The sequence below is a fragment of the Mus musculus genome, chromosome 10, assembly GCF_000001635.26.
Source record: "Mus musculus strain C57BL/6J chromosome 10, GRCm38.p6 C57BL/6J".
NCBI lineage: Eukaryota > Metazoa > Chordata > Mammalia > Rodentia > Muridae > Mus > Mus musculus.
In genome coordinates this window covers 121,402,785-121,415,859 of record NC_000076.6, presented here as the reverse complement: position 1 = coordinate 121,415,859, position 13,075 = coordinate 121,402,785, and the positions used below count along the sequence as shown (strand labels likewise).

Genomic DNA, 13,075 nt, shown 5'->3' with positions numbered 1-13,075 from the left:
TCTAGGCTTCTGTATGAGACGACTCGTGCGGAGGACTTGCTGGTGTGCTGCACAGAGGGACAGGTTTGGTGAGGCTGTGGTAGCAATGACAGCAGTGCCCTTTGACATGCCAGAGAACACTTTTGTGGTTGAAGTTTTTGGCCAAGAGGTACCTGTACAGAGCTGGGCAGTGGTGGTGCACGCCTTTAATTAATCCCAGCACTTGGGAGGCAGAGGCAGGCGGATTTTTGAGTTTGAGGCCAGCCTGGTCTACAGAGTGAGTTCCAGGACAGCCAGGGCTACACAGAGAAACCCTGTCTCGAAAAAAAAAAGAGGCACCTGTACAGCTCACAGGTAAAAACAAACGAGTGCTGACCCCGGGTCTCCCTGAACTCACACGCATGCCCAGTGGGTAGAACGAACATTAGACTACCTCAGGAAATAGACTAGAATCTCCTGGGGAAAGTTGGAATGGAAGCTGGTGTCTACGTTCCAAGCAATAAGTGACAGTCAGCTACTTACGTCTTCCCTGGGAAAAGCCTAAAGCAGCCATAGTGGAAAATGTACTGACTTGGACATGACAGTAATGTCCTTTAGCTGCGCAGGGTGACACATGGCTTTTCCCAGCCTGTACAGAAAGATAGGCAAGTCAGAAGCCATAGGCTCAGCAGCCTGGCGGAGGAGCAGCCACCTCCAAGAAACTGCACTGTGGTTGCATCTGAAGTGCTAAGGGACACAGTTTTTGCTTGTCAGCGACTTTGCCAGCGCAGGTAGATGTCAGCCACACAATCTAAAATGACAGTGTCCAGCTGAGCCGCTGGCCACCCCCCTCCCCACCCCCATGGATGGCAAATCTTTGTATGTGAAAGTACGTCTGTGTACATCCGTAAAGACGCATTGTGCTTGTGGGATAAGTGCCTGGTCTGCTGGGTCTTACTCAGTCTGCAAAGACGTTTGCTCCTGGGAGTTTTGGAACCATGTTGTTTGGTTGAGATGTTTTCATGGTTTTTAAAGGGGTTAAGGTCCCTCCCCCACCCCAAAGTGTCCCATCTTTCTGAAGGGAGGGACAGACGGAATCACCATAGCACGCTTGATGCAAATTCCTATTTCATCTTATTCTTGGAACTCATCGCTTCCTCTTCAAGGCTCGGTGTATACTAGGTTTGTGGGACTGTGTTGTTAGTGTGATTGAATGGTGATCTAGAGGCTCGGGGAGTCTACCTGTTACTGTGGTGTGTCACAGGTGTGTGTGGGTGTGTGTGTGTGAGAGAGAGAGAGAGAGAGTGAGAGTGAGAGAGAGAGAGAGAGAGAGAGAGATGTGTCCTGTTACTGTGACGTGGTGGGGTGGGGTGGGGGAACCGTCTCAGGAACACTGGAGTCCTCTGTAACACGCTGTTTGTGTTCCTTCCTCAGTGTATGCCTGCAAGCTCTCCGACCGGGAGCACCCGCTGTACCTACGTTTGGTAGCAGGGCCCAGAACCGACACCCTTAGTTTTGTTCTTCGAGAGCATGAAATTGGAGAGGTGAGTGAGGGAGAGGTCACGGTGGCATCAGATGGCCCCGAACAGCTGGCCTGCTTTATTGCTTCAAGGAGGTGGGGGGCGGGGCAGCAAAGGAGAGAGATTTTGAATCACCCAAAGTGAACCCCTAGTTAGCTTACAGGTATGATTCTCTTAGAATATTATGTGGCCATGCGCTCTTCAGAGGTCAGAGGAAAGAATTCTTACTTACGCTCACACAGAGAGCAGTGTTCACCTCTTTGTCCCAGTTCCAGGGACTCTAATCCCAGCCTCACCTTCCCCATTATCTGCTGCTGAGAAAAGGCTCCCAAGAGCAAGGAAACCCAACAAGACGCGGGCCTGGCATCCCCTCCCCTCTACATCCAGTCAGATGACTCGGGACTTCTGTTTGCATGTGTCCTCTTCTCTCCAAGGACGACGTATTGGGGTGCCCATTGAAAACCATTTTTGGGCCGCCCTGTATATCCTCCGTCAGCGTTCAGCGATCCTGGTGCAAACTCTCCAGCCCAGGTCTCAGACTCAGGACGTGTGAGGTGTCCCGTGGAGCAGTTCTAAAGCTGAGAGAACAGGTTCTGCTCAATGGCCTAGTCAGGAGACCTGGGCCACGGATAGATAGATAGACAGACAGACAGATAGATAGATAGATAGATAGATAGATAGATAGGGACCCGGAGGCAGAGCCTCTGGTTATTCTAGCCTTCCACTCAGAAACGGTCTAGAGAGTGGTACTGAGCCTCTTTTTTGTTTTTGTTTTTGTTTTGAGGCAGGGTTTCTCTGTGTAGCCCTGGCTGTCCTGGAACTCACTCTGTAGACCAGGCTGGCCTCAAACTCAGAAATCCACCTGCCTCTGCCTCCCAAGTGCTGGGATTAAAGGTGTGCGCCACCACTGGCCAGCTTGAGGCTTTCTTAAAGTAGTTCTTATTCTCATTATTGTGTATGTGTGAGTGCATTTTGCGGGCATGTGTACCACAGCATACGTGTGGAGGACAACCTTTACATCTCAGGGGCATGTGTACCACATGCAGACGTGGGGAGCTGATTCTCTGTGGGGTTGACTAGGAGAGGAGGGAAGCCATAAAACCAATACTCAGGACTGTGAGGCAGGAGGATCGTGAGGTCAAGGCTAGACTGTACAACACAGCAAAACCTTGCCCTGGCGGTGGGAGGGGGGCCCACCCTCCCTTGGTTTCGGGGAGAACACTGAAGTGATCCTGTCTGCATTATTCCTGGATCCAGTCATGGCGTCTTCCTCTTTGTCCCTTTGTCCCCCGACAGTGGGAAGCTTTCAGCCTACCGGAGCTGCAGAACTTCCTGCGCATCTTGGACAAGGAAGAGGATGAGCAGCTGCAGAGCCTGAAGCGGCGCTACACAGCCTACAGGCAGAAGCTGGAGGAAGCCCTGGGCGAGGTGTGGAAGCCCGGCTAAGGCCGAGGGCTCTCCCTGCCCGGAAGGCACTGTTCTGGGACGCACAAGAGAGTCGCGTTGGTTGCCTCTCTTCTCAGAGAGCTGTCTTCGTGGCCCGGCCACTCTAGGGTCTTCCTCTTTTCTCTGTAGACACAGTTGTCAAAGCCTGGTCACGCAGCATCTTGCGCCTCACGAGGGACTGGCACAAGGGACTCCACAAGCTTGTTCTGTTTTGGCATGGCGATGTTACCTCTCGCAAGCTGTGAGCCTTTGGGCATCAGGCATCCCAGCGTGCTTGGAAGCATGAGCTCTGGGCTGAGGCCCCCTGTCTTCTACTAGTTACTTTAGTGACGTGATTCTGGTAACCTTCAGGATGCAAAGATGAGCTTTAAGGCTTCACTAAGCAACCGCTAAGACCGTGTTCTACGGTGAAACTACCTGCATGTTTTCATTCTCTGTTGGAGCAGCCCTACCCACCTGAACTGAAGGACACAGGAATTTAGGAACTCTGGGGGACTGGGAAAAGAGTTTGGAAGAGTTTTGACAAAGAAAGTAGAGAGCAAGTCGGGAAGGTAGAGGGAAGGTAAGGGCCCAGGGCTCGGGGAGGTAGTGTGGCTTCTAAGTTAGCGTTAGAGGAGAAAGGTGTATTTGTCTGTAAAAGAGCTAAAAGCATTCAGGGTCAATGTTGAGCTTGGTTAAAGATTGCTTAATTTGCTAGTGGTAAAATGTGGGGTCAGAGCCAAAGAGCCAGGAGCTAAGCCCAAAGGGATCCACAAACTGCAGCCGACCCGCAGTGGATTTAACCTTGACTGAGGTGGTCCACAGGTAGGTGTGCCTCAGCTGGACTTGACCTGTACATCTGTTCTGAGATCCACTGGTTCTGGACCCGCTGGTTCTGAGACCCGCTGGCGTGGAGCGGATGGCCTGGGGTTTAGCTTCTCTGTGTAGGTGGGGCCTGGCCATGTGCTGATCCCTGTTAATGTAGGTTCTCACCCCCACCCCCACCCCCACACATAGAGGTTGCTCTCTGAGTTAAAAAGGAGTTTGGGTAGGGGCAGCTGCTTCCCCTCAGCTGTTAGCTAGAAAGAAGATATAGCAAGGCCAGGGCTCACAGCACACTTTGTGACAATCACCCTCTTCCGTTTATTGCATCCTCCTTTCCTCTGCCCCTTTCCCCTGCTTCCCCCCTCCCCCGCCTCCCAGCCCCAATCACTCTTCAAAGTTGTTCTTACAAAGTAGAAGACAGGGATGTTGATTAAAGGCCGGGTCCTACTGCATCCTTGCCTCTTCAGAGACTTAACTAAGGGCCCCAAGGAAGGAAAGTCCACACCCAGCTGACTGCACAACAGTGTTAATTATGGAACTATTTTAACACAAGCGAGCATGTTCCTTCCAACCAAAGAGACGCATGTGCAATAGACAGGCGCAATGGCCTCACTTTCCACAGCAGCTTGCAAATCGGAGAGCCGAGGGAAGGGTGTTCCGATTCCGGAGGGGCCTTACGGTTGGTCTGCCTCTAGTCTAGATAGGTTTTGTTGTTTATAAATTCCCAAGGAATTGTTAACACGGTGACACCCGATGGAATCGTTTGGAAATTCCAAGGTGCCCCAGCTCTTAGCCTTTCTATGAACCGTGCCTTCTATCGAGAATCTGTCCCTTGGAGGTGGCCCTCCTGACTTGTCAGAGAATGTCGCCCTGTGGGAGGCAGATCCAAGTGTGGGTTATGCTAATGCAAGCTCCCTGGACAATCGGATCTTCTAAGCTATTAGAAAGAGTTGGGAAAAAAAAAAGTAGAGCTAGCTATAAAATATGAATGGCACATCTTGTTTAATTTTGCATGTGATTTCTTTTTTCGTGCATCAATGAGGTTTAGTGACATTGTCATCCGACACGCTGCCTTTGTTGTTCAGGGAATGCCTTCGTGGTTCTTGTACTGGTTTTACCATTGGGTTTGTGTATGCTGCCACCAGCCACCTGGTCTTCTGACTACTCCTCCCAGTGTGCCTAGCGTTTGTGAGGCATTGGTTTCTCTGATTAAGACACTGTTAGACGCTAAAGTAGCAGCTGATGGGTATCTGTGAATTTTTTTTTTTTTACTTGAAGTAGACTGTATGAAGCAGCTCCCTCCTCCGTATGCCTCCAAACCTCGCTCGATGGCGTGTGCACTTCACCTGAAGATCTGCCAGTCCGAGGTTCCTGAAGACCGATGTTCTCGCTCAAACACTGGTTACTACAGCAGCCGTTGTTTTAAAGCATAAAGGAAGAAAAAGCATAAAGGAAGCATAAAGCATAAGGGAAGAAAAGGAGCCCCAGAGGCCAAAGAGATATATATATATATATTTTAAACCGTTGTTCAGATTCTCCGGTAAAGCGAAAGCCAGCTTTGCTATAATGCTGTTTTCTCTTCGGAATGTGATGGTACAGGGATGGTGGTAAATGAAGGGTGGCGCAGGGAAGCTTTTAAATCTAAAGTGAAAAGCTATATTTATAATGTTGAGGACTTTAAGTTTTATTTTTATAGGGCAGATTTTTTTTTCTCCCCTGAAATTGTGTCTGGAATGGCAAAATTGTTCCTATTATTAAAAATTGAAGTTGTTAGTTGATAAATTTGTATGTCTTTATTTATGATAACATGCTACTATATGTGTAATATATATGTGTGTGTATTTTAGTCACAGTTTTGGAACAAGCTTTTTTTTTTAGAAGAACATTCCATAATTCAGTAATGTTTACAAAGATATGGTTTTGGCTTTGTGTTTTTCTGGAGAGGGGGCGCACACTTTCCCAAATGTCATTGTTCTTTGTTATTCTACCTCCATGTCTGCCTGTCCTGCACATTGAAATTGTTTTCCCTGTGAAAACAAATGTATGCCTTGGGAACCCATCAAAAACCACGCAAACACCAAAAGAGCTCTCGGGACACAGACTTCTCGTTCCTCCTGCCAGCAGAAGCAGGCCGTCCTCAGAGGCCCCGGTCCACCCCTGCCAGACTTGACTTGCCGGGTTTTACCTGCAAGAAGCCACCTCAACAGCAGGGCATGTTTGGTTTTAGATTCCTGCAACTGTTTGTACAAATGGGTTGGACAGGTTGTCTTGGATTCGTCTTCAAGGCTGCATAAGGTGTTCTCTCAGCCATGCTGCCCCCTGGAGGCCATGAGAGGAACAGCTTTTTTTGTTTTTGTTTGTTTGTTTTTTTTTGTTTTTTTTTTGCCAAACTCTTTCCAAAGATCCTGGGTAGGAGGCACTTCCACAGGACTCCCGGCTCCTTACTCCCTCCCCCAAGACAAAGCATAGAAATGTGAATTTCTCTTCACTGATGAAGGTCATGGAAGCAAATCTTCCTGACCTTTTGTCTTGGAGCTGGCCCTAAAGGAACCATCATCTTGTGAGACTGGAGAGGTGGCTCGGAGGTTGAATAGTGTTGGCTGCTTTTCCAGAACTGAAAAAGGTAAGTCCCCAAGCAACCAAACCTGGGTGCTCACAACCTTCTGCATGTGACTCAGTCTCTAGGGAGATCCCGGGTCTCTGGCCTCTGTGGGTACCAGCACTCAACGTGCCACACCCAAACACATGCTCATAATTAAAAATGAAAACGATTTAGAGAAAAGGAAATGCCCTTGGGTTGAGTTCTGTACTGGCTGGTTTTGTATGTCAACTTGACACAAGCTAGAGTTATCACAGAGAAAGGGGCCTTAGCTGGGGAAATGCCTCCATGAGATCCAGCTGTGGGGCATCTTCTCAATTAGTGATCAGTGGGAGAGGGCCCATTGTGGGCAGTACTATCCCTGGGCTGGTAGTCTTGGGTTCTATAATAAAGCAAGCTGAGCAAGCCAGGGGAAGCAAGCCAGAAAAGAACATCCCTCCATGGCCTCTGCATCAGCTCCTGCTTCCTAACCTGCTTGAGTTCCAGTCCTGACTTCCTTTGGTGATGAGCAGCAATGTGGAAAGTGTAAGCTGAATAAACCCTTTCCTCCCCAACTTGCTTCTTGGTCCTGATGTTTGTGCAGGAATAGAAACTCTTAGACAAGTTCCATCTCCGTCACTATGTCAATAGTAATGTTAATACAAATAACAGTAAATTATTTGAAGTGTAGCATAGGACTCCGTTTCAAAAGGGGTCCTGCCTCTTGGCTGTAAGAAAGCTAGGCGGCTGGCACACAGAGGAAGAGCAGCCTGGAGAGCCGCGCCCTGCTGGGCTGATTCTGCTTCACTGAATGCTTGTGTAGTGAAGGCTCCTTAGCGCTCCACAACCGCCCCATCCCCACTTAGAGAGCTTGGAGAGTAGAGCTCTTGCCCAGTGACTTTCTTCATCTGTATCTTTTGTAATAAGCCAGCTCATACAGGTGGGTATTTCCCAGCCTTCTGGGGGCTGTCCTAGTAAAATTAATCTGAGGAGGGGGCCAAGGGAGCCCAGATTTATAGCCATGTAACCCCGGACCTTGTTAGTGTCTAGTGTGTAGTGAGTTGGGGGGACTGGGCAGGCCCTCAGCCGTGGGTAGCACTACAAGAGGCCATCTTGCGGGTGTTCGCTGCAGGGTTCCTTGCTTGCTGGTGGGGAGTTCTCACAGTTTCGAGGCTCACACGATGGATCAGTGTTGTGAGTGTGTAACACACAAGAGGGACAGACTTCTGAGAGATTTGGAGAAGGGTAGAATACAAATGCTGCATTGGGGTGCTGTCAGGTAGTCCTAATTGGGTGTTTTGTTTTGCTGAAAGGGGAAACCTATATCTGGTACAACCTATATCAACATGTCAACTAGGTGCTAATCACGTACCAAGCCTTATTCAAAAGGCCGACAGTATAGTAACAGTAACTATCTACTTCTCAGTCAGTTAATGCGAATATTACACTCATAGTTGAGTCCCAAGGTGGGGTGTGAGTGATGGGCAAGCCTTTGACAGCCCAGCTTCTTGGTCATCTTGTTCTCAAGTTCCAAAGTGTTTAGAGCAAACACTACCTCCCCTCTGGGGGGCAGACAGGAAAGCAGGTTTGTGCTGGAAGAGGGGGGCCTTTCCACTCACTCAGTTACTGGTGAGCTTCAGTTATGGAAATGGTTGTATTAGGACCTGTGGGTCATGGCCCCTGTGGGAGTCGAATGGCTGTAAATATCTGCATATCAGATATTTACGTTATAACTCATAATAGTAGCAAAATTACAGTTATGAAGTAGCAACAAAATAATTTTGTGGATGGGGAGTGTACAGGCTAGTTTTGTGTCAACTTGACACAGCTGGAGTTATCACAGAGAAAGGAGCTTCAGTTGAGGAAATGCCTCCATGAGATCCAACTATAAGGCATTTTCTCAATTAGTGATCAAGGGGGAAAGGCCCCTTGTGGGTGGGACTATCTCTGGGCTGGTAGTCTTGGGTTCTATAAGAGAGCAGGCTGAGCAAGCCAGGTGAGGCAAGCCAGTAAAGAACATCCCTCCATGGCCTCTGAATCAGCTCTTGTTTCCTGACCTGCTTGAGTTCCAGTCCTGACTTCCTTGGTGATGAACAGCAGTATGGAAGTGTAAGCCGAATAAACCCTTTCCTCCCCAACTTGCTTCTTGGTCATGATGTTTGTGCAGGAATACAAACCCTGACTAAGACAAATTGGTACCAGCAGAGTGGGGTATTCCTGTGACAACCTGACCATGTTTTGGGGAGGGCTATGGAAGGACTTTGGAACTTTGGGCTTGAAGATCCATCCATTGTTAAGAGCTCTGTCAGATGTTGTGTAGGAGCTTGGAAGATAATGTTGAGAACACTGCAGAAGATGGAGGTTTGGTTTGTGAAATTTCAGAGGGAAAATTAAAGACTCTTTTCAGGGCCATTGCTGTTTTGATTGTGAAGATTGTGTAGTTCTGGTTAGCTGGGGCTGAAGAATCAGCTGTGATTAACAAGATACCAGAACTACTAAAGCAAAAACTTTGCATTACTGGGACTATTGATGCTGGTTAGCTGGAGCTAAGAAATTAGTGGTGATTAAGAAGAGACCAGCATCATTGAGGTGACATCTTCTGGGAAGTGTTTTCTGAAAGCACAAAGAGGCTGTGTTCCAGAGATGGCCAAGGTTGTACTCCTGCTGCAGCGGGACTTGGTAATATGTAAGGGTCACCCAGGTGGTACTGGTTTTGAAGGCATGAAGGGGTCACACAGAGCAGCTGAGGCTCGGCACTGTGAGAGGCCATGGAAGGTCATTGGTGAAGGTGCAATTGAAGGTCCAGGACTGAAGGGGTCATGCAGTGTTTTGGAGATGCCAGTACCATGAGATGACCACCAAGAGCAGCAGCAGCAGTGGAGTACAGGCATCTGGAGCCTAGAGGATGACGCGTGTGCTACAAAGGGCATGGCTGGAGAAGTGACCTAAGCCCTTGGAGGAGCCCAGAAGATCGTAAGTTGGATCCCAGAGATTGGACAGTTGTAGATTGATTTTTGCTTTTGATTGTGACTGTGCCCTGATATTTTCCCTCTTGAAGAAACTGTTTTAGTGGAGCCCACAGTTAAGAAACTTTTAATTGTAAAAAGACTTTGGATTTTAAAAGAGATGGATATTTTAAAGAGATTGAAATTTTAAGAATATGTAAAGACTGTGGGACTTTTAAAGTTATTTAGATCTTGGGGATGAATAAGAATGTAAGGGTTGAGGCTTACTAGTGATGTGTTTGTGTGTCAAGTTGACAAGGGGTCAATTGTACAGGCTAGTTTTGTGTCAACTTGACACAGCTGGAGTTATCACAGAGAAAGGAGCTTCAGTTGAGGAAATGCCTCCATGAGATCCAACTGTAAGGCATTTTCTCAGTTAGTAATCAAGGGGGAAAGGCCCCTTGTGGGTGGGACCATCTCTGGGCTGGTAGTCTTGGGTTCTATAAGAGAGCAGGCTGAGCAAGCCAGGTGAGGCAAGCCAGTAAAGAACATCCCTCCATGGCTTCTGCATCAGCTCCTGCTTCCTGACCTGCTTGAGTTCCAGTCCTGACTTCCTTTGGTGATGAACAGCAGTATGGAAGTGTAAGCCAAATAAACCCTTTCCTCCCCAACTTGATTCTTGGTCCTGATGTTTGTGCAGGAATAGAAACCCTGACTAAGACAGGGAGTCACCACAATGAGAGGAACTGTATGAAAGGGTCGCAGTGTTAGGAGGGCTGAGAGCCACCGATTTAGGGGCTAATCCTGAAATACAGGGCAGGAACTGTCCTGCTTTTCCTTTAAGGTCTGTTGCCTGGGAGGAGTGGGCAGGGCAGGGCAGGGGACCATTCATTCCTAGTGTTCCTCTTGTAATTGGTCAGAAAATTCCTAGAACAACCAGGAAAGGAAGGCAAGCCACCCAAAGCTGCAGTGGGCTGAGCCGCTCAGCCAGTCCCGAGACAGGCACCATCCTTAGCAAAGGACCGAAAAATTTCGAGTTCTCCCTGTGCTGACTTCCGACGTGAACCGCAACTTGCTTAATTTGGTGTTCTAGAAAGAATCTCTGCTAAAGAGTCAAGGGTGGAGAGGAAGGCCCGGTGAGAGCCTGGAGGGCGGGCCAGCTATGGAGCTGGCTCACCTGGTCGTCTGCACGGTGGGGTTAGGCTCTGGCTTGGTCTCTGGTCTGGTTTCCTCTGGTTTTGCTTTGCTTTTTGGGGAACCACTCCCAGTCGGTCTGTCATAGGTGATAAGATTGAGAAGCAGTTTGTGCTGTAAAGCTCTGGTTTCTGAGAGAAAATCCTTCGAAGACTTCAACGAGGGAGCTCTTTTTAGACAAGGCAGACCTCTGCACCAGTGCAGAGACTCCGCCATCTTAACATCCTGCCAGCCCCATACCTTGGCACCGAGCTCCCCGAAGCTCCTGTCTTTGTTTCTGAGGCAGGTGAGATGGGACTTAGAAATGTTTATTCACACAGCAGCACAGGACTCTAAATTTTTAAGGGATTATCTTTGTTCTGGGGAGGGAATTACTTTAGCCAATCAAGTTTGTGATAACTTTATTAGTTTGTTTTGTTTTGTCTTTTGAGACAGTTTCTACATATTCCAGGCTGTCCTGGAACTCACTCTGTAGACCAGGCTGGCCTTGAACTCAGAAATCCGCCTGCCTCTGCCTCCCAAGTGCTGGGATTAATTAAAGGCGTGCGCCACCACCACCCGGCCCGGCTTTTTCTTTTTCTTTTTTTCTTCTTTTTTCTTTCTTTCTTTCTTCCTTTCTTTCTTTCTTTCTTTCTTTCTTTCTTTTTTTTTTTTTTAAAGATTTTATTTTCTATATATGACGAGTACACTGTAGCTGTCTTCAGACACACCAGAAGAGGCCATCAGATCCCATAACAGATGGTCGTGAGCCACCATGTGGTTGCTGGGAACTGAACTCAGGACCTCTGGAAGAGCAGTCAGTGCTCTTAACCACTGAGCCATCTCTCCAGTCCTTAAAATGAAACTTTTAAAAAGAGCTAACACAAGGTAACACTTGCAGGGTGTGGGGTGCAAGCTGGTGATTTATATTTCGTTGCAATCCACCCATTTTGTCTCTCTTCCGGCATTCTCTGTCACCTTCAATTTTGACTTAAGAGAATTTTTTATCTTAGCCAGACATGGTTGTGGAGGCCAAGCAAGGTGTGCGAGCCAGAGGGAACTGGATCTGTGGCGTGGCCACTGCCAAGTGTCTTGTTTGTATTTTAAAAGTTGATTCTTACAGAAGGAAATTGATTTAAACACAGAACACTCACAACTGTAGGGTGATTGGCCTTCCGCTGTATTCGCCAGAGAGGCAGTAACAAAACTTAGATTCAAGGTACCTGGAGCAGTGGGGCCGCCGGGCTCTCCGGTCTTTTCATGGCCAAGGTGATGCTAATGCTGAGTGATCCAGACCACAGCTGGAGGCCTCAATCTTTGTTTTTTGCCAATCTTTGTTTCCATGCCTGTAAACTCTCACCCCCTCCCTAAGCGAGAGTGTGGAAGCTTACCTTTATTACCCCAGCACCCCTGAGGTGGGGGGGGGACGGGGGACGGACGGGGAGGGGGGGAGGGGGGAGGGGGGTGGGGGGGAAGGGGCAGGGGCAGGATGGGGCGGAGCCTGGGGAATGTAGCTTCAAGGCTAGCCTGGGCTCCATAGTGAAGTCCTTCCTGTCTGAATGGCTCTCAGGGATTGTCACAAGAACAAAACCAGGTTGGTTCCCTCAGTTGGTTATTTCCTTGAAGCCAGGCATTATTTTCGGGGGGGGGGGGGGAGCTTTGCATCTCTCCTAGCAGGGGGGACTTCCCAAAGGTGTGACAACAGCTTCCTGGGCAGCTTGTCCTCCTCAGACACACACAGTTGCAGCTTATGGCCTGTGTGACTGTGGCTTTTGCCCCAGCTGAGCTCTGCCTGGGCAGCACTTTGGGGCATTGTAGGGAGGACGCAGGAAGCCAGGATCGTAGACGGGAAGCTTCTCTGTTCTCGTTCTGTGAGAGGGCTCGCCGTGGCCTTGTGGGCTTCATGTGCAAGCATCTGGGAGAGTGCAGTAGAAGACTGAGGCAGCCTTGGGAGGTGACACAGCCTTAGTCGACACTCATTCCAGCTCCCTAGGAAGCAACCAAGGTGTCACACTGACCGGAGTCCATATGCGGGAGATGCCAGAGCTGGGAAGCAAGGCCACACAGCTTAAGTCGTAGGGGCGTGGGCAGAATAGAATCACCATGTGTCGGAGCTGCTGCCATCTCGGCTCGCAGAGGAGGCCAGGGCAGTGCCAACAGGTGCTCCTGCCTTGGGTCAGAGGCTTTTGGAAACCACGGAGAAGTCACTGGAGAGAAGGGTGGTCTGTGATGAGCTGCCAGCCAGGGATCCCATTAAAATATTTTCCAACATATGCTGGGTACATTTAGCAACCAATCCACAAAGACACATCTACCCTCTTTAGTAACAATAGGCTAGGACTCGTGTTTATTTATATTCCTGGGTATGTAATATGCATGCACTTAGTGGGGGCGGTGGCAGGGATTAAACCTAGGGCTTGGTGCACAGTGGGCAAGTGGTAGGCAGCACTGAGCAACATGGTCAGTTCCTGTCGTCCCCCCCCCCCCCCCCCGAGAAGTTCTGACTATGTACTGCAGGCTCCTGGAATGCTCTAACCCTTTGGTTTTGAACTTGTAATCCTCCTGCCTCCTGGAAGATAAGGACTGAGGAAGAAAGACCACAAATTGTCCTAATGCTGGGGCTACAGGCACAGGTCATTGAAGCTGGACAA

General features: G+C 48.9%; 1 protein-coding gene across 3 annotated transcripts in view; it reads left to right on the top strand.

Moving 5' to 3' along the window:
• Rassf3 (Ras association (RalGDS/AF-6) domain family member 3) overlaps positions 1-5,510 on the top strand; it is a 65,901-nt gene extending 60,391 nt beyond the window's left edge. For all 3 annotated transcript variants that reach the window (NM_138956.3, XM_006513379.1, XM_011243388.1), the window contains exons 4-5: positions 1,393-1,502; positions 2,775-5,510. In NM_138956.3, coding sequence (NP_620406.1) covers positions 1,393-1,502; positions 2,775-2,924 — 260 coding nt within the window. In that variant the 3' untranslated portion in view covers positions 2,925-5,510. The remainder of the gene's footprint in view (positions 1-1,392; positions 1,503-2,774) is intronic.
• The last annotated feature ends 7,565 nt before the right edge of the window (positions 5,511-13,075 follow it).